Below are 21,952 nucleotides of genomic sequence, written 5' to 3'. Positions count from 1 at the left end.
CCTGCTCTGCAATACTGCTGCTTTTGGGGAAGCCAGCACGAGCCATCCACTCAAAGCAAATGCCTGCACAGGCCGGTATCGATGCCCATAGTCAGCAAAGGACTGCCTGTGGACATGTCCCCACCTGGGTTTTCTCTTATTTCTTTACAAAGTCTGACTCCCACCATCAGTACAAGGTTTAGTAACGCTTTCCTAGCCAAAAAGATGCAGAAAAGAGCTGGCGTGGAGCAGGGCTGGCAGCACCCCTCCCGGCTGCCATTAGGGACAAACGTCACAAAATGTGGACTCGGTTTATCTGCAAGACATCGTTTACAAATAAATCAAAGCCGCTAAGCTAAGCTCCTTGGCAGAAAGGAAACACCAGGCCAAACAGAAGCACTGCGGAGAGAGCAACGTTTCACAGACACTGCTTTCTTCTCGCCTGCACCTAGCGCCCCGTGGAGATGCACGACGTGCCTTGCAGCACGGAACCGATAAAGGAAGGCAGCAGAAAAGAAAGCAAAGAGCCAGCAGAAGTTACACGACAAACATTGTGAATCCCACCAACTTCAGAATGAGATTCGAGAAACTGGAAAACTAAAGGGCACTGGCACAGCATCGTTGCTGCCCTACCCAGTGGCAAGAATATGTGAGGAAGAAGCCTCACTTGTCCTCGCTGGGCTACTTCAAAACATGCATCAAAGGCGATTTCCTTTTGTACACTTGCAATCCTGAAATCGTCTGTGCTGCTCCACATGCGTATGACCACATGAAGTCTATCGTACGATATCAGGATGTGCCCATAAATCGCACGAGCAGTAGAAATTTCCATGCGTGTTGCGCCGTGGTCGCACCATAGATGAAGGACACTCCTCTGGTGCTGTTGGAAGAGCACGAATTGAAAGCGTCCTTTCTCACAAGTCTTCCAAAGCTGGGCTACAAATGAGTCATTTTATAAAGCCTGCCAAAGATTGGTCATCACAGAATAAAACTTGAAAAAATGATTAAGAGGAAATATATATTTTAAAGAAAATAGTAAGGACTCATGGAAAATTCTCACTGTTCAACACCAAAGCCTTCCAAAAAGGGGAGCAATGAACCAAGACATGACTACTGGGTAGTGTTTGGGACAACAGGGACTGGAAGGGCACTAGGTGAAGGCAGAGGAGCTCTGCTCCCAGTGAGACATGGGACAAGATGCAGGTGACTCTTCATGACGATGCAAGATAGCCTCATCTAAGGCCATAAAGCAAGGGGGATTTTCTGGCTGATTTTCTCTGTAGATGACTATAATGTGTTGGGCAGTTAATTGGCTTTTTTTTTTTTTTCACATTGCATTAAAGAATAAAAAATCTCTGTCTAAAAACTGTATTTGTCACAGTACCTTGTTATCCACTGTCTATGTTGTAAAGGTAATCCTGTATATTACAGTGGGATGTAAAAAACCAACAGAGGAATACCCAAGTGAGTTATATTTTCAGTGATTCCGTTGGTTTTTATTTGACTTTATATGCATTTTCCCCAGATACTTTTGAAAGGCAAGGAAATATCCATAATTCTACCTCTCGTATAGCTTATACCTTTACTCTTAAAAAAAAATAATAATCTCCTGACAGTCAAGCAGGATCCATTTTCAAAGAAGGAAAACAGTTAAAAAATAAAATGGAAAGACCTATAAACATGCAGACAGATGGCTATATCCTGTCATTAACTTCAAAACAAAATAAAAATATTAACTTCTCCATTGTTGTTAAACATACTGCAGCAAGACTTGAATGCCTGGCAGACATGCACCTCATCTGCTGCGAAGGCATAAAGACATACCTGGCTTCTGGGGTATTATTATTTATTATTTGTTAAGCACCAACAATGTGTTTGGCACTTTTCAAAGCCAGAGGGGGGGAAAATCTACTTTAAAAATGCTGGTCCTGAGGTAAATAAGACCGAGGACATGAGAGAGCAGGAGGGCGGTATGAGGGAAGCCCATGCGGCCACGCGTCCAGCCTAACAATAACAGGTCTGAAATAAGAAGAATTTGGAAAATATCCGGCCTGTAGAGCTGGCAAGTGTGGAAATAGCAGAGTTTTGCACTGTTTGACTGGAGGAGAGGCCAAGGGAGGTATTTTAAGTTTACCTGCAAGGAGTGTGGCCTGGTCAGCAGTGGGCACGTTGGTGGGTGGGCAGGCGCGGGCCCATGGCTCTCCTCCGAGCTCGGCTGATCCTCCACAAACACCAGCATGTGGCTGGTACTAACCACCTCCTACTGATACCTTCAACCACCTCTTACTGATACTTTCAAGAGCCAAAAACTGAACTTTACAAAAATGCCAAGTTTTTGGCGGGCTGTCCCAGAGCCCACACGCACTGTCCTGCTGACCTGCAGGCACCAATGTCCCACAGGATTTAGAAAGAGAGAAAAAAATCCCACTCCCTCACACAAAAAGTTTGATCGTTTGTGTAATCTATCAAACAATGTCCATTTTAGAGGTGTGACGGGGCTCAAGACCCACTCCTCCACCTGTGAGGAGCACGACAAAGCCGATTCCTCCTCCTCCTCCTCTCTCTGTGCTCACACCAGCCACAGACTGCAGCAAAACACAAGACAGTTACAGGGGAAAAAATAATAAAAAAAAAAAAAGGCTGTGAAAGGGGAACAACGAAAATCAAGCAAAACAGGAAAGGGGAAGCGAGAAAGACACACCACAAGGCCTTGCTAATTCGTTGGTCGATGGTCCCCAGCCTACAGATGGCCTAAGTCGGGCACGGCTGCGCTGAAATAGGGGTTTCTGCTCCTGGGGGGTGATTCAGTGAACCCAATACCGGGAATTGCTCCCAGGCTCTGACCACTCCTCTGCCTCGCATCTCTGAATGGCCCCATAAGGCCCAGGAAAGGCCTTTGGGTAATCGGGGGGCTCCCAAGGGTCATAGGCAACACAGGTGGGACACGGAGCCCAAATCCCATTTACCTGGAATGTCCCACGCTGTGTTGCCCCGGGCAGTTTGTCATTCAGTCCTTTCCCTTTCTGAGAATTACTTTAATACTGAATTAAAACAAGCTAGAGAAGCACCTTCAGATGTGAGAAGACAAAGAATTTCCTAAAGAAGTGAGGAACGCTCCATGACAACTCCAAAGCCGTTTGATGGTGCTTGTGTGTCTGAGGTATCAGCGGGTTTTCTTTTTTTAGGCAGGATGAGAGCACAACTTAGTCATTGTTTTTAATTATTCCATACATAAATAGCTGCTAGGATTCATATCCTCATCCATTCCCTGAAATCTCTACTTGTCAGAAGAAATCGCTCCTATTTTTTAAGCCAAGAAGCAAAGGAATAAATCACACAACAAAAGAGGCCCGGCCAGAGCATCATGTCCTGTAGGAAAACCACCTCTAAGGTCACTGCTGGTGAAGGCTGGCAACAGACACCGAGGGGCAACTGCAGTGCTGAAACATGGTCTTTCAAGGGGGATGTGAACATATTTTTTTTTTTTTTTTCCTCCAGCTATTACCGAGGAGGAAGTTAAAGAGCTTTCTGTGAAAATCAGGTGGTGAGAGTTTACTGGAAAGCTCTTAAAAATATACAGATCATGGGCTTGTGTTTATCTGGACCTTCCCGAGGAGTATGCAGTGAAACAGGTGAAAAAAATTCTAGAGCCAATGCAGCAAGAAATGTCTGCTGTCTGAATTTATGGCATTGGTTTGTTAAAACACTGATTTTTCGGTGTTTACACGTACCGGACTGTTTACTGACTAATTTGAATGACTTAAAATATAAATATCAGCCCATGCAAAGCGTAAGCAAAAGAGATGCACTAGGTTTCGAAACTCGGGGAGATCTGGACAACTTGCAGATTGTCTGAATTGCAACGAGAAACGCTGCAAAGAAGTTTGCAAAACGAGAGGAATTTTATTCCTTATAAATGTGAATTAATAGCTCTCTTAGAAAGTACAGATCCAGACCAAAATTTGTGTAGCATACATTTTGAAAACAGTGTTTATTTTAATAATCAGCCTTCTGCGTCTATCCGTGCCTGTAAAAGATCTCGTTTCTCCATCTTGAGCTGTTCTGTATGTGAAGTTCCTGTCTGCAGCCGCATGGTAATTAAGTGTGATTAAAGATGCTATTCATTCCCCTGCAAAGCAGCAGGTAACCACATGTCAGAAGGGGGTGGTGGAAGCGCGGAGTAACTTCTGGGCAGTAAAAAGGCTATTGGCAATGGTCTGTTGGAAATGAGCAATGCGACAGCGCGCAGCGAATGCTACAGAAACGGCCACGTGGGCTTGTGGCAACGACAAGAGGTCGACGCGTTCCTCAGCGTTACAGACCCCAAGAAAAGAAGATTTAAAATTGCCTCTATTGCACGGGGAGCTGCCAAGAGCCTGGCCACGCATGCTGTTTGTGTGCATGCACACACGAGCTCCTCGTCTCGCCGTGCTTCCCGAAAATGGCCAGGTAGAGCTGGAGTTGAACGCCCTGCAGGCCAGTAACCCAAAGGGCACAACTGGAAAGAGGGGAAATTCACATAAACACCAGCAAACGGGTTTTTACTGGGATGGGGGGGTGATACTTGAAACCCACCTGGGCATGGATGGGTTGTTTTTTTTGTTGTTGGGGGTGGTTTTTCAGGCTCTATGCATTTAGATCAGCAAAAGTCGCCAAACCATACCTTATATGCCAAGGGCACCACCCTCAGCTGTCACCCTTGGACACGCCAGGGCACTCACCACTCAACTCTGAGCCCTGCAAATTGCCAGAATTGGTCAAAGCAGGCCGCCTTTTTGCTGGAGGTCCTCCATCAAGCCCTGACCAGACCTGAACCAGCACCGTGCAGCATGGCGGGGTCACAGCTCGCTGTGGTACCACCGCGGGCGAGCATCACTCCCCTTTTTATCGCCTTGATGATAGCACGGAAAGTCAGAGTGCAGTGACTGCAAAGGCAAACCCAGCTCCTATTAGCACTCAACCACAACATAAACCTATTATTGCACATTACAAATAGCAGTGCTATTCTGTTGCCAGGTTATAAGCTCCAGAAAGGTGCCCTTGGAATGCTCACTTCCAACAAAATAGCCCTCAGCTTAACATTTGATCCAAAGGGCTAAGAGAAAAGCACTTCCTTTTACCACTAAATTGCAGTGTTGGGTTTTAGCATTTCTTCAATTATGATATGGACAATGAAACCGTGTCTTTCTGGATGCATGAGGAATTCTGCTAAATGAGCCATTCAGACATCTGAACTTAAGTCTGTTCCTTTAATACATTTGATTAACATGGAAATTTTATCTCTTATGTCATTATTTTAGTGCTGTAACATCCAAAACATTAGTCCACAACGTGCCCACGATCACAGGAGGATAGTTTATGGGCGCTAGAACTAATTTCTGGAGCAGAAGCAATGATTCCACCTCCCACAGCAAGATGCTGGAGCACAAACGATGACAAGAGGTGAACCTTCTCCAGCTATAAATCACCACAGAAGTTAGCAGGAGAAGCGCTGCTTCCCAGCCCCACTGATCACAGACCTCACGGTAGCCAGGATGTTAGCTGGTATCAAAGTATCAAAGGCTGTGCTTACAGTAGAGCATAATTTTTATTATTTTTTTTAATTTTTATTTATCGCATCCCTACGCAGCTGTGGCTGGTAAGCACATTTTGCCCAGCCAAGAGGTCGGAGACTCCAAATATTTAACAGCAAATAAACAAAGCACCGTCGGGTTTATTAAGGGTACTGGCGCTTCACATCTCATCACAAAAACGGATTAGCAGTAGACTTTGTATGACCCGCATTCCTTGGTACATTAGGTATCTTTTATCATCTTAGGATAGCTTTTCTGTGTGTTTTTCTAGGGATGGAGGAATTGTTACAGGCAGAGGAATCTCGCCATCAAACCGCGAGGAAATCTCGTTATTTGACTAAGCAAAAAACTACTAAGTGATTTGTAACAGAAGAATCAAATGAACTCGCTGCGTCTCCAGAGGTCTGCAATATGATCTGCAGAAAAGGTAGCTTGCCAATTTAATTGCGGTAGGAGTTATTTAATTTTTTTTTTATACAGGTATAGTTTTCAATAAAACTACATATGCCTATAACACTGCAATGGCAGATGTGTCTCGATTATTAGAGGTGGGCTCTAGGGAATACATACAATGGATCTTGAAATCCGTAAGCAGCTGTTGGGAAGGGAGGGGTGGAACATTGCAACACACACACATGTTCCTTAAGTGCAGTAATGTTTTGTTATTTTACTGCAGGTGTATTACAGAGATGAAATTTAATAACTTATTGTATACAATCCCAATAAAACCGCAGAGATTCTTTGCCCTGCCGGTCCTGAACAAAGTACAAATGAGAAGCAGCTCCGAGCGCAGCGGCGCTGTGCGCTGACACGCACACAACCCCTGCTCACACCTTCCCTGGCTGCAGCCAGAGAGCTGCCTTTTTTTTTTTTTACTGTTTACTAGGAAAATGTGGTCAGGCCATAAAAAAAAAAAGGAAAAAAAAAAAAAAAAAAAGGGAAAGCAAAACCCCAAAAACAAAACCCCAAAGCGCTCTGCAAGATAGTGAAGAATGTGCTACCAGAGTGATTTTTCCAGCAGTTATTCTGCAGTGGCTTCAGTCGGAAGCCTGATTTCAGAATATGCATTAGGCTCAATCTCGTGCTGAATGAAGCACTGAAGAAGGGCCTTTTAAAAGTACATGGCAGATAAAAAGATAATCCCTTTTCTTTTTCTTTTTTTTTTTTTTTTCCTCCCCTCCTTTCTCTCTTTGCTTGGACTCCTCTTCACATAATTAGAGATGTTGCAACAATTCAATAATTCGCAGCAGAAAAAGGAAGTCCCAGGACTTGGGGAAGAAAAAAAAAAAAAAGAAAATGGGCAACCGCTATTTCTGGCCATTCCCTCCTCAGCACGAGAACGCCATTATGCAAGGATTTACACACTTCGTGGGCACACAGGCACGGGCAGCTGGGCTGAATTAATCCACACGCACTTGCCACAGAAGCTGCCTCGGTCTTTCATCCCCATTATGCTCATTTTCAAGTTTTCCAGCAATATTTCCATTGCCCCCATACAAAATCCCTGTCTAAGGTGTGTTATAAACACCCCCTGCTCTGCTCAGCGAGCCTCGAGCGCTCAAAAATTAAAACCCAAGGCCTGTGCCAGGGACTCCTCTCAGGCTCGCCAAGTCCCGTGGAGTTTGGACGCGCTGGGATCCCCCTCGCCCATGATGTGTGACCCTTTTTTCCCTGCCACCATGCTCCAGAGAGATGGGGGAGCAAGGGAAGGAAGGATGGAGAGGAGAGAGGAGCCCGGGCACACAGCAAGGAGGTCAGGAGGGAGCCTGTGGCCTTCCCTTTGGCAGCCCTTCCCTGTAGCACGGTGCCTTGAGTCAAGCTGAAGTCCGGCAGATATGATCTCATTCGGGATTTATTACGTTTTGGGAGCAGGTATTTAAAAACAAACCCGAAAAAAAAAGAGCAAAAACTGGCGGAGCTTGTGTAACTCGACTCGCGTTACCTTAACGCTTCGTTCCTGACCCAGCTTTGGAGATGGGATGGCTCCAGCCAGCCTCGGAGTATTTCTGCAACACCGAGTAAACCAGCACAGCCAAAAGCAACACCGAGGCTCACTTTCCTAATAGTAAAAACAAGTCATCCCAGGACTTGGGGGTTCTGCTTGAAGTTAAAGCACCTCATGCCAAACATCCTTCACTCGGCACTTGCCAAAAAGGCGTAATCCAGATCGGCCAGGAACTCTTAATTTATTCCCCCAGACAATCTCATGCGTTGCCTTGGAAATCTACGGTGGATGCTTTCTGGCCACCGAGCTCACTTTACAGGTCTCTTTATTCAGCGCTTTTGGGAATTAACCATTGCCCAGCAAAACACGGTGGCCCTGGATTATTCAAAGTCGGCCCCATCGCCTATTTATTAACCGATGAGTGGAGCCTCGCTACGCCGAGCAGCACACGCTACCGATAGGCTAGCAATGATATTCTAGATATCCAGACCCTCTGGCAGAAAGAAAAATCAATGTTTCACAAACGCTCTTTTATCTTTAAATCGTGCTATTTAAGTAATGTTTTTATCTATCATTTGGGAAGCCGAAGCGCGGAACCAGGATAAAGTTAGATGGATAAAGTAGGAGCGCGTTGTTAAATGCCACTGCCTTGCTAATGCCCCCCAAACCAGCCCAATAAGGAAAAAAAATGGATCTGTGGGGAGATGGTGAGTAGCGCAGAATTAAGACAACACACAAAATCCTGACTTGACTGAATGAAATGAGGTTTTTGTCATTAACTCGAATGAAGCCAGTATTTCAAAAGTGCCTTGACAACAACTTGGGTACATGTTTCTTCGCTGCCTTCTCTCTAATGGAATTAAATGGTTCCCAAGATGAGCTTGCCTCCATTCCCACTGTAATCAGTGCCGTATTTACTACAGTTTTCCGTGAGAGTAGAATTGGGCCCTGGGCTCGGGAATAAAACCCATCCTGGAGTAAATGGCTCGCCGCGTGCCCGACCTCTTCTCCTTGGTGTGAGCGGAGCACGGGGAGGAAACCTCAGCTCGCCGCTGCCGTCTGCACCAAGAGGGGTTGGTGGTTTTTTTCGTACCAGAAGATTAATAGGTAGCAAGTTCAATATCGTTAGGTATTTAGTTTTCCTTAATTGTTCCAGGAACTCATCTACAGAGAGCAATGCATCACATCTGGAGGTAGCAATTTACCTTTCAGAAATCAACAAAATCCGCACGCTCCTCCTGGGTCTAGGAAAAGGGAGCGCACGCGACTCCTCCCGCTGCACAGGGCCCTCTGGAAACTCCAAGTTTCAGGGTATTCTTAATTTTCTGTGTCATCACCATTGATATTTTCCTTGGAATTGACCAAATATCCTCTTCCTCAGCATCTCCTGTCTAGGTTAGCTCATCTTTCTCAGCACACACGAAAGCACGTCCCGGAAATCTCGCAGTAGACTTTGCGGTTTTGAAATTTTCTTCCCAGCCTGAAGGTTCAGGCTTGTTAATAATTTGGTGGATCCTGATAGTTCTGCAGCCTGGAGAACAGACAACAGATGGTCCAGCCTTGGCATTCAGCATTATTCCTTCTGTACCTTTCAGGAATTCAAGAGGTTCTTATTTTTAGAAATAGCTCCTCTCCTTCACGGCTGGCCATTGGTCATCTGCTTCATCCCCTTCTCCGTTACACTTCAACAAAGCGGATGTATGGGCAGAAAGAAAATTCCCCGGGTTGGAAATTCTGTTATTCATGTTATTTTTTGCAATATTTACCTAATATTCTTCAATTTTTCATGAGTGAAACCACAAAAAAAAAGGAGAGAGGGTAGGCGGGGCAGTAAGTTTTCTCCATCAGCTGACCCTACAGGACCGCAGAGCACTCTGTGGATGCCATGAGACGATTTGCTTACTGGAATCGGCGAGGTTTCAGCTCTAATGCCTGGACAAGGCATCCTGAACTCATTTCTGACTTATTTGGGGTATTACAAGCCCTTTCCAATACGGGAAGGTAGAAAGAAAACCAAGAGACAGCGAAGAAAAGGCGCATTTTGAGGTGAAATCTGAAAGTCATGTGTGGACAGACCCCGGGTGCCACGCGAGCGCTGGGGGCAGCAGCACGTCCTGCCAGCTCCTAGCCTTGTTTTCAAAACACAAAAACCAACTGCATCCCCATATTCCTACTTTTTTTTTCTCTCCTGGCATATTTGAACAGCGGAAAGCTCTGAATATTAAGGAGGCCATTAAACTCTTTCAATACTTTCCCAAAAGTCAGAAGCTGCCGCGCTCAGAAAAAAAAAAAAAAAAAAAAAAAAAAAAAGGAAGCCTGGCACTCTTCGTGAGCAAAATGAATTTAAACACATGATTAATATTGCTACCGAAATTAAAAAGAAAGTGTCTTTTAAAAAAATCAATTGTCTCGAAACAAAGCACAGACTTGAGGCTATTGATAGTATTTTTAGACTCAGACTTTCTCTGGAGACTTAAAAGTATGCAAATGCAAAGTGCACAGAGGCACACACACACATGCTATACCTTTGTATTACATTGGCATTTTATTATTTAATTAAACTACTCTTATTTTTCTAGCTCACGCATGCTTCCCTTGAGACGGCTTTGCTGTTAGCCTGCTGGCCTTGACTTCCAGCCAAAAACAATTCCGAAACAAAAAGGGACAACAAATCATATTTTCACAGACATTTTTATCCCTCAATACAACCTTGTTTTCACACAACATCATACAGATTCGAGGAAAACTATAATTTATTGCGGTAGCCATCCAAAGCTGGGGGCCGCCACCAGCTCTGCGGTGCCTTTCCTGGAGTTGCGCTGCTGGGAAGGAGCCGCCGCGCCGAAAACACTGCAGCATTGTTACGGGGGGGGGACAAGAATCAATAGTTTGCAGCAGCGTGGACCAGGGCAGTGTTAGGTCAGCCTCCAGGAACCGTATCCTGGCCAGCACGGCTCGGGCAGGAGCTTTAAAGGAGGCAGACAGAGCCCGCGCTCGCAGCCCTCGCCGTGCCCGTCTCCGGGATGCCCAACTTGCAGCCATGAGCCTCGTTTCGCGGAGCATTTATCGCAACCTCGCTGCTGAGCAGCCTTCCGCTTACCTGGTGGCAACCCTGTAAATTCGAGTCTCTTCCATACGACGAGTACGAGCCCCTTTCTGTTTTACCTGTTAATAAAAGAGAAGACAAATAGGTGTGTAACGGATCCAAACAGCCAGCCTCGGCGGCTCTGAGTGTTTTCCACCACGCTCCCCACGTTTCCCACTGCTGTTTACTTATGTAAAATAGGCCCTGCTGGCTGCGTAATGCACGCAGGCAGCAGAAAGGGATTCAGGTTTTCTCCAGCTGAGAATGGCAACGTGCAAGAAACTTCCTAACCCCCGCGGCACCGCTCCACGCACCTCCAGAAACCGGGACGAGGAGTGCCCCCGCTCTGCCCCATGCCGAGTGCTGCCCCTTTTCTCCCCGGGGGGCACCCGCACAGCCCCTCCATCAATCCCTGGGACGGGGAAATTCCTTCCCAGCACCTGGCAGCCGGACACCGGGCTGGAAATTTGCCATCCCCTGCCCAAGTTGCGGCCGCCCCAGCGGCGCGGGGACTTGAACGGGGGCCCAGCGGCTGCCGAGATGCTCTGCCAGCCCCGAGTCGCCCTTCCCACTCTCTCCTTTTTTATTTTCCCCCCCCAGGAAGGCTTTAAAACGCGTCCCTGCCGGCCTGGCGTGCAGCAGCGGTAGGGTTACGGCGTGTTTGCAAAGGAAAATCAAGGGTCTTTCAGGTGGGAACGGCCAGGCTTGAGCAAAGCCGAGGAGGGAAGAGGTGGTTTCTGCAGAGCATTAAGTCACGGCTGAGTAGCGCTACACCACGTGCTAGTGAGACAAAGAGCAGTCAAGAGGGCTGATACAAAACATATTGACACTAAAAGACCACCCTTATGGTGAGGATAATCCCGGCGGGGGGAGGCATCATCTCACACAACACCCGAGAAGGCAGCAAAAAAATTCACTCCTGACATCCAAGTTGCTCCCGTCGGCTGGAGCACCAGGAGTGCCCCAGGACGGGATGCTCCCTCCGACCCCAGTGCCACCCCGTGCCCTAATGAACCCACACCCCAAGGCATGGCCCCGACAGCACCGTGTCACCCGCTGGACGTCTCCAGGAAGCCTCGGATGGTCCCAGAAGCAATTCCAGGGGCATGGGGACGCGGGGCTAGCGGCACACGCGTGCCCAGGGCTGGCAGCGCCGCTGCTGGGACTTCCCAGCGCCGGCCCCATTTCCCGCAGAGCCCACGGGGAGGCAGACTGACAGACAAAGGACGGGAGAGCTCACCTCAGATCCCAAATCACCCAGCACACCTAGGTGGCCGAGCACACCTCCTCGCTAGCCACACCAGGCGCTCGGCTGGGGCCGGCCGCGAGGCTGGCACAGAGGCTGGGAACAAACCCCTGCCGTTCCCCTATAATAATCCAAGCCCGGAGCTTCCTTTTGTTGCTTGGCCGCCCCTCTTTTTGTTCCTGCTTTTGTCGCTCGCCCCCTAAACCCCTCGCTTAAACACGGGGGGGACCCCCGCGCTTTATTTGAGGTTCGGGGGCCGTTTTGTGCCCGTGCTAACTTCTGAAAGCGCCGGGATCTGGCCGCAGGGGGATGACGGATCACCCCCTCGGCTTCCGAGCACTCCGCAGAGATCATTCAAGCTGGAAACGGCAACGAAATTGGGATCGGGAGCCCGATGCCGGGGCCTGCCGGCACAACAAGAGGGCAGGGGGCGAAGCGGCAGCCCCACGAGGCGAGGGGCAGGGGCGCACGCGGCCCCGCCGGGGGCTCCTCGCGCCGCTGCCCGGCTGCCGGCAGCCCCCGTTCCCTATCGGATCAGCCACAGGCAAGCCTGGGCTTAATTTCAGTTGTTAAAAAATATTTATCCCGATACAAAAATAAACCCGCTGCAAATTACAAGTTGTCAGGGTTAAAATCTACTTCTATTTGTGTGGGGGAGGATAAGAGAACAGCATAGACATGAATCATTCTCAGTAATTTGAGTGTTTCCATGACATCAATGGGCACTCGTCCAGGACTCTGTCGAAGTCTGTGAGGTACCAAAGCGGCACAGCAGCCAGCAGGAGATTGACTTTTTTTTTTTTTTTCTTTTTTTTTTTTTTTTTTTTTTTTTAGGATTATGCTCCTTGTAAAGATTTCATCTCTAGCATCCACTTTTACCACCAAGCAGATAGCTTTGGAGATCACGGGCGAGCACAATTTCATCCGGCGGGTGTAAGCCTTTAACTTTATTGCCTTTCCTTGGTGGTGTTGTTCCCGCGTGCAGCCGGGGATCTGCCTGCTCTATTAAGAATAAATAACCCCAAATTCACGAAAAAGTCAAGAAAACCGTTCCAAAGAGCCACACACACACACACACACACGGATTTTCACTGTAATTATGAAATTATCATACTTTTCGTACCGACACTTCATTTCGGGAAGGGTGGGGGGGTGGGGGGGGGAGGAATATCTTTTGTATAAACTGTCCATTTCAAATTAGCTACAGTCTTGATGTTGATTTTCTGCTTCAAATTCACTGGCACATTTGTTTCAGATAATAAAATTTGCGGGAGCGCTGATAATATGCGAGAGGAGGCTCTTTAAGCAACTATTTGTGCTCTGCAGATACAAAAGCGTCTCCTGAATTTCTCCCTTTCCTGTACATTATGCATCGTTTTCAGGCGCTCGAGCACCGCAGCCTGCGCTGCGCCTTTCCCGAGAGCTAAAAGATTCCCTCTCCCCCTTCCTTTCCCTTTCCTTTTTTTTTTTTTTTAATGTTTTAAAAAAGAGAGAGCGTCTACGGCGATGTAGACACCCGACGCATTCACTGCGGAATTTTCGAGACAACCCCTCTAGTACTAGAATGCGGCAGCCGCTGCGGATATTTTTTGGCACAAAGACAATGGTGGCAGTGCCAAGCCCCATGGCTAAAACTACTCAAAAGAGGCATAAGGGTAGCATTAATCGTTCGAGTCTTTTACTGCATGGAGTACCGCTGTCCATATTTTAAAACCGAAAAGTACCCCTCCGTCATATTTTGTCGTGAGCCAGGAAAGGAGAAGGGGGAAGGAAAAAAAAAAAAGAAAGAAAGAAAGAAAGAAAGAAAAAAAAAAGGAGCTTGAAATACAGATGAATAACGAATCCAGGCAGACGTCTGATGAATTTTTTTTCTACCTAGAGGACCAAATGCTGAAACGTGCCGTTTGTTAGCAGCACTCCACGCGTGCGACAAACCCTGTAGCCTTCCGTGGCTTTCTGGTCTGACAATTGAATCGGGAGCTTCATGGGAGAAGTTGACCTACAAAGGGTGGTTAATCACTTCCAAGTGCACGCTTATCCTTTAGGTGATGCCGAAAAGGCATTTTGGTTGCCATCCGAGGTAGCAACTTTGGGGGCTTAAATATCTCTCTATAAAATCTATCTATTGAATTAATTGCCACCGTGCATGCCAATCACGGGAGAGACAAAGAACTCCATGCAGCTCCTGGTTCCTGACAAACACACCGAGTCTCACGGCCGTGCTCCCTCAATACCTCAAGAAACGAGCCCTGCTTATCCTCACTCAGCTGAACCCACCGCCTCCGAAATATTCCGCTCGCATTTTTAACTGCGAAAAATAAAAAAAAAATAAAAAATAAAATAAAAGCAGCCCAGGATTGCCAATCAATCGATAAAGAAGCCACTCGCCTTTCCATGGTGCGCTTTGAAAAATTAATCGAATTAAGTAGAAAATTCAAGCAACTTCCCAAGCACAAATGCCAGTCATCCGATTCCCCTGCCCTGGGAGATAGGGCACCTTGTCTTTTTTTGGGTAGGCAGAATGAGAGGCATGAGGCAACTCTTTCCATCTGCAGAGAGAAAGGAAGTGAAGCTATTTCTATAAACGACTTGAATTCAATGTTTACATTGATTCCGTCTTTGACATCTTTTTTTTTAGAGATGAGTTCAACCAGAATATTCTAATTCAGGTTCCCGATGCCCTACATTTGGGCTTTGGTTCTTGGTTAGATTCAAGAATGAAAACCTGTCTGGAAAAAAAAAAAATAAAAAAGCATTAAAGATTGAAATTTTAATGGCTCCGAATTGGCCGGAGCAGGGCTTAATTGCATTATTATGACGATCGGGGATCAGTTGACTTCAGCCTCGATCTCCAGCTCTCTCCTACGCTTGTTCAAAGTTGGTTGCTCAAGGCTGGAAGGGCTCGAGCTCTGCAGAGAGGAGGGCAGGACTCCTCTCCGTGCCCACGCGTGTGCACGAAGACCACCTCTGCTCTCTGCGTTTGCCACAGGGACTGGCTCTGCACAGCAGCTTTTGTCTCTGAGAGCCAGATTAGCAGGACTCTTGGCTTTTTTTTTTTTTCTTTTTCTTTTTAATTTTTGCCTCCGAGATTTGAAATCCAGAAAAAACGAAGCGTATAGAAACCAAGTTAAAATTTCTACTGCATTATAAATTATCCTAGTAAAAAAAAATAAAATAATAATAATAAAAAAAAAGAAAAAGAAAAGAAAAAAAAACTCTTTATGAGCTCTATTCTACATTATATACCCACACACACCTACGAGCAGCTCCCTCTCAGGGAAATAAATACACGCACCCTGTGCCCTCCAGGAATATTCTCCTGGGCTTTGCAATCTTTTGACCTTGACAAAAAAAAAACCAACCCTATCCCTCCCACGTTATCTTTTGAGGAGCCAGCAGGTAATTTCTCTATTATATTTTTTTTTCCAGAACTTCTGTGTACTCTGTTCTTTAAAAGAAAAAAAAAGATATGTAAATTAAATAATAAAGAATGCTTTTAGTATTAAATGAGGGTTTTTTTTGGACTCGGTTTCGGGCAAGCGGGGCCGAGCAGTAAGTGCTGGAGCTGGGGGTACGGGCGCAATCTCTCCTCTGCCAACATTTACACAGCAGAGAGTTACTTAGCTCGGCTCAGTTAGTAACTCGGGCTTGACCTAGGTTATGTACACATATTTCTCCAACAGTAATGCGCTTCCTGGTATGGGATATACAGTCAAAATATCCTATTTATTTCAGCGAGGTTCTGAACAGCGTATTTTACATCACAAAGCATCTCACCCGATGGTAATGGAAGTATCATGTTAATGAGCTATTTCTGCTTTGTGCTCCATGTGAAGTACAGACAATAAGAAAGGAATCTAATAGATTTTAAACAAAGTTTGGGCAAGACCGGGCGCGATATAGCCCAAATGCCACAGCAACTCATCCGGGGAAGCTCCATAAATTAGAGACAAAGCTAAGGGAAGGTATTAATCCCAATAATTTTAATGGCATCACACCCCAAAACGTAGCACAATGCCAGGAGAAAGAGATCTGCTTGACATGAAAGAGGATTTTTCCACTTACACGGATGTGCAGTAAACAGTAATGGTTTTTAAAGAGACGTTACGATGCCAGAGCAAGTGCTGTTACAAAAGGAGATTTCTTTCTCTTTTTTTAAACAATACCATCAAAACGCAAAGGAAATTAAATCCTAAGACCTGTACTAAAATAACGCTACGGATCTGATTTGAACAAGCGAAGGAACGGAAGGGGAGCCCGGGCAGAAGTGGGGCTTCATCTCCCACTGCCCTCGCTGCCCTAATGCTCCTGCTTAAATGGGCAGGGTTAATTCCCAAACACCCCTAGGGCCAAACTCCTTCCTCTACGCAGCCCTAGATGTGTGCCTGGACATATCACTTATTATATTCACAGCGATCATGGCTGGCTCGAATGAAGCACTCAGGCTTGGCATCACGGCCCCGCGCACGTCGCCGCGCTCCCCGCGAGCTCTGCGCCCCGGGACGGGGCAGCCCCGACCCCTCCACGCTCCCCTCTCTGCATATTCAGTCAGGAGAGCAATTTTATTTTATTTTTTTTTTTGTCGCTGATCTTGGTTCATGAGATGTTGGCCCCCAATCAAAAGACTGAGGCAAATTGCTCCGTCTATTTCTGTAAGCTCCCAAATAATAGCATCTATTACCGGGCAGTACGCGATGTCGCTGTTTGCGTGCTTTTAAAACAAAATAGCTGCGGCAAAACTGTATTTGAAACGATAAGAATGTGAAGACAGAATATTGAAGATCACATTCAGCCAGATATACGTAAAATAGTCCCTTAGTCCTTGTCTAGAGCCACCAAAATCAACGCAAAGATCATCGCGCTGTCCTCCAAGAGGAACGCTTGACGCAGGTGCCGATTTGCCTTCACGATATGGCTGCATTACAGGGACCGACTGGCATCTAACCCGGCAATACAAGCACATCACACGCTCTGCAACAGGTTTTCAGCACCTTGAAATTAAGGAGAGGGCACGAAGGTATTGCCATGTCAGAGCCATCGGTGCAATTGGGCAGCTGATGAAAAATATGGCACCGTGGGCAAGGAACGTCGCCGTCTTTCACAGCAAGTGCACGCACTAATTGAGACCAGAATAATAAACATTCGTATTTAAAGTTGGTATTTAAACAAAACAATGTTTATTTCAATGTTGTTTGAAGAAATGTTTAACGAGTGAAGGAAACCTTAGAGAGTCCTCCCCATCGTGGCCACTATTTGGGTCCCACAAAGACTGGTCTCATCCTAATCGTCACAGTTCGCAGCAAAGGACTGGGCACCAAACCCAAAAGCCGTGGAGCAGAGGGACATCCATGGGAAGGGATCCTTCATTTCGCATCGTGAAGATGCATCTGACTTCGTAAACACCCCTCAGCCTCCCTTCCTTTTCATATGTGCATGGAATTTAAGCTTAGAGGAAATGATTATGATCATCTAAGCCTGAACACCTGTATCATTCTGGAAAGAATGGGCAAATTGATTTTGTAGAGAAACAAAAACTCTAAGAAAACCTACTCGCCGTGATTTACCCTTCTCATTCTCGGAGCATGCAATAGTCACAAGATGGGCAGGGGCATTACACAACCAAAAAAACCCCAAAGCATTATATAGCACTGAAGAAGCAGAGTAATAAAGAGGGGCAGCATTTTCATAAAGATGTGAGACAAAAAAAACCACGTTGCAATAAGGCTCCAGACCTGAAAGCAATATCTAAGAATTGAATGGAAAGTGCTGGATATTGTTTTATCCTAAGTGAGCCTCCCAGAGCTATTTCAAATTGAAATATACCGCGGGGCGATCCCTCATCATTTGTTCAGGGACCGGTTCAGGAGATCCTTATCGGGTATCTGGAAACCTGGGTTTTCACTCAAGCATGAAACCAGAATCACTTTAAAACAAGTTAGATAAGGATCTGAGGCCATGAAAGACACAGAATTGAAAGAGGACAATAAACCTTCCCACAGCCAAGTCTGGGCTCTAAATCTTCCCTCTGTAAACCACCCCCTATCTAGTAGCGTTTATTAAAAGGCTACTAAAACAAACCATGTTGGACAAGAGCAAGGATAAAGAGATCAAAAGCCTTATCTTCCAGGCTGGGGGTCAAACCTGCACCTCCCCACCACGATTAACAAAGACCCTGCCCGTCAGGCGGCCGCGGCCCTCCCCGTGCAGGGGACTTGGCCCTGCAGCATCCTCTGTGAGTCCCAGAGGAGGGCACAAATGACAACCACGAGCAGGTCCTGGCCCATTTCAAAGGTCTGATCACCAAGATGACCGGCGACTTGCTAACGTAGATGTCTCAGAACCAGTTATCTCCCTTTTCTCCTCCATTTTCCCAAGCTCTCCGCAACTACGGGCAGCACTACCCAAGCCTGTGATTGCCCACTAGACTATTAAATACTCAGTCACACATCCTCACTGAGCTGTTATTTATTTGTAATATTGTTCGGCGCAGGAAATTTAAGGAAAAAAAAAAAAAAAAACAGCATTTATTTTTTTCTAGGATTTTGGTGGCTTAAAACCAATTTGGATGGGGTAATTCGGGCGGGTTATGCAGGGGAAACAAACCACGAGCTGCTTAGTCTATGGCAAAACACTGCGTGGGATATATGTGTATGGAATGAATGGGAATGAATGTGGTAAATATATTGCAGCACATGAAATACCCACCAGTCTCCAGTCGGTAATATCCAGCAGAGGGCATGCATACCCTAATAAGATTGTTACACTTGAGACCTAACGTTTCCTCATTGTTTCAGGGAAAATTTGGGGCTGAGAATACAGGCAAACTCATAGCAGCAGTACAAATACTCTCCGGCAGAGCCAGAGCTAAAATGATAAAGCTGTCTCATGCAAACTAATCCAGAAAGGGTGATTCCTATGCTGAAAAAAAATCCCTTGAGAGAGGGATTTCCCCCCACTCCTGGGTGATGATTTAGCTTCAAAATTTCCACTCCTAGAGGCGAAAACAATAACATTAATGTGAAAAAAAATTGTTCCTCGATACAAACGTCTCAAGTGAAAGGAGTGCTATACGGAACAGCAAAATTCAGATTTACTAATATTTTGTTTTCTATAGGTGAAACACTGACTGCACTAACAAGTGAAACTGAGCATCTTAGGTTAGATTTTTATCCTAAACTCTTTAATTACTCCACAGAATCGGACAGCAATGTTACCTACAGTTTCAATGTGATTTATTCCACTGAATTCAAGTAAATTAAAAAAAAAAAAAAAAAAAGATCCAAAATTTGTCATTTGTCATGCTTGTTTCGGAAACCGCTTGGTTAAGTTTGCATTATAGAGAACTTTGTAGTGTCTGCTCCTGCTCCAGATTCCTCCCGTGGAAGCACTGCACGCACAGCTCCTGAACCCGGTCCCTTGTCCCGGGGGTGGCCAAACCCCGTGTCCAGGTGGGTCCAAGGGGATGAACGTCCTTTTTCTGCTGCAGGACCACATTCGGGTAATTAACTGCTACTGGGCCAGCCGCAGAAACGATCGTTTCCAACCTTAACCTCTGCTTTACAGCCCAGAGAGTAATGGCTCTTCAGGTTCCTTATCGGACAATATATATTTTTTTTAAGTTTCGGTAGCCTTGGGAGATGAACTTAATTTACAAGGTCTACAAGGCAGGCGGCTTAGGTTACATGTAGGTCACAATAAATAATACTCATCCCTTGGCCATCGCGAGCTGCGCCGCCGCTGCCTAAGTTGAAATGACAAGCCTTTATTATTCCTAAGCACTCGATTCTGAAACATTTGCACAATCTGTTAAGTCCAGACAAATTTAAATGGTTCTGACATGCAGCCTGCTAGGGTCAGTGACAGGGATAATGCCTCTTTACGTGGGTAAAATTTTGTGGCATATAGGTCACTCTCTTAAGGGGAATCAACTGTGTGTCTCTTCTTTGCATTTCCACCACAATCCTTCATCCTGCAGCCTGGAGCTGAGAGTGAAATGCAAGAAAGGAGCCGAACGCTCAAAGCAAAAATCTGCTTCCAGGACAATCCATTATATCTGACAAGTTAAATGTTCCATGGTAGACCATATGGCATCAGAGCAGGGCCGACGATGGAAGAGGGAAACTCAGCAAATGCATCACAATTAAGGAGTTTGACTATAGACTTTACTTTGATTTACTTTATTTTTTATTAAATTTCAGATATCGTAGCCTTTCAATTTTCAGAGAGCCCTTCCAGAGCCTCTACCTTGTCCACCAAAATAGCTGTACGCGAACAGGTGGTTCACCAAAATTATTTCCTCTGAAATCTTATGGTCTTCGTTATTTTAAATAACTCCTGAGTAAGCCGGTTTTTATTCTTGGTACATTTGCTAAGTGCAGGACGTTTCTATTATTAACCAGCGTAAATGTTATTAGTAGCTCGTTGAAGACCCAAGAAAAATTAAATAAGACAAAAAGATGAAAACCCATGCCTCCAAAGCCTTGGCGATGGGTTCTCGATGGAAACGTCACCCCACAGAACAACTCAGACACCTGAGGGTGGGCGTGAGCAGACAGCAGTCATCCTACCGCAAACCACCACATTTCCATGTTCCTCACCAGATTGGCCTTTATTTGTCAGGAGAATTCCTACATAGGCAAGATAACAGCACCGATGACCTAAAAGATCGTTTCCATCTTCGAGGTCCATGACTTTACGATCTACGGGGCAGAATGGGAGAACCCTACACACCCTACACGTGTTGGGCACAACCCAACATCGTGGTCATGCTTGCTCCATGAACACCAGTAGCCAGACCCACTTCGGAGCGATTACCAGGTACAAGCCCACAGCTGCAATCGCCCTTTTTTATCCCATTTTGATTACCAAACCATATTCATGGATCAAACCATGATGTGGCACGAGACACTCACCGCCCATAATTACCCTCGTTGGAGGAGACAAATTCCTGAGCTCTTTGGAAGGAGCAGATGTACCAAACCTACACACCAGTGGACTGGGAGCCGTGCGTTTCCATGAACTGGGAATACTTTGTGGCCTTGCCACACTTATGGGTCTTCACTGCCATAAATAACAAAGGGACCGCTTAGAAGAAAAGCAATGCAAAGTCCTCCCAAAAACTTTGCAAAGTCCTTGCAAAGAGTCTCTTCTGCACAAGATGACAGCAAAACTTCTATGAACTTGTCACAATCCCGTTCCAATATCACGCAGGTCTGCTACGGTTCAGAAATAAAATATGCAGAAATAACTGCGCAACCATTTTTGGGCAATGCCCTGGGGTCACGGTGCAAAAATAAAGGAGGTGACCTAGAGCTACGTCCTTATTTAGGCATTGAACTAAAGCCTCGTAGCCAGGGGTATTGTAAATCCCAGCCAGTGTCACTGGTGGTAGTGGAAGCTGCTGGTGCATGAAAAACCAAAACAAACCACGGACTTGGAATTGGGAACCTAATTTTAAGCATTTATTTTTGGAATCCTTTTTTTTTTTTTTTTTTTTTATTTTGACCTTATAAATGCTGAGCCAGCTTTGCTACCAGTAAGGGCCCGTCCTGCCCAGTGCTGGGACCAGCACACACTTCCCAAACACCCAACACAGCATAAAGTTTCAGATGTGCAAAGCCAACGGGTTATTGATGGGACTTGGAAGCTCCCATTGGGAGCATCTCTGTAGGAACCCAACGTTCGCGGTAGCTAAATGGCGATAGGATCATCTCTGAAGATCAAATACAGAGCTATTCACATGTACTTATTTTGTGAATTTAAGTTCAACTGCGTTCCTGTTTTCTGATTTCAAGAAGTTGGGACTAAAACAGTCCTTAATGGGAATTCTGGTGGTCACTTAACTAAAGCAGTCACTAATGAACTGGTAAAGCACCAGTTTCAGTGGGAAGAAGAATGTAATCCTTCAAAATATATTAGCATTTTATATTCCTTACGCAAAAATATTTTTAGATTACTTTAAATGTCTTTGGTAACTCTGTGCTTTTGGGAAAATGCTATTGTTCTTGCTACCGGGAACAAATATTTAAGCAGAAAAAATGTAAAGATTTCCAAAATGTTTACAGCCTTTTTTTCACAGATCCAGCAGTGACCGTTTTGAACTCGATAGCTCAGGACTGCCCTGG

At 45.8% G+C, this 21,952-nt stretch overlaps 1 protein-coding gene across 25 annotated transcripts in view; it reads right to left on the bottom strand.

The window, feature by feature from the left end:
* LOC311426517 (transcription factor 4) overlaps window positions 1–21,952 on the bottom strand; it is a 173,581-nt gene that overhangs the window by 72,998 nt on the left and 78,631 nt on the right. For all 25 annotated transcript variants that reach the window (XM_084502915.1, XM_084502914.1, XM_084502913.1 and 22 more), the window contains one exon: window positions 10,598–10,662. In XM_084502915.1, coding sequence (XP_084359041.1) covers window positions 10,598–10,662 — 65 coding nt within the window. The remainder of the gene's footprint in view (window positions 1–10,597; window positions 10,663–21,952) is intronic.

The sequence above is a fragment of the Aythya ferina genome, assembly GCF_964211825.1.
Source record: "Aythya ferina genome assembly, chromosome: W".
Classification (NCBI taxonomy): domain Eukaryota; kingdom Metazoa; phylum Chordata; class Aves; order Anseriformes; family Anatidae; genus Aythya; species Aythya ferina.
The sequence above is the reverse complement of the archived record's forward strand: the minus strand, read 5'-3'. Positions and strand labels throughout refer to the sequence as shown.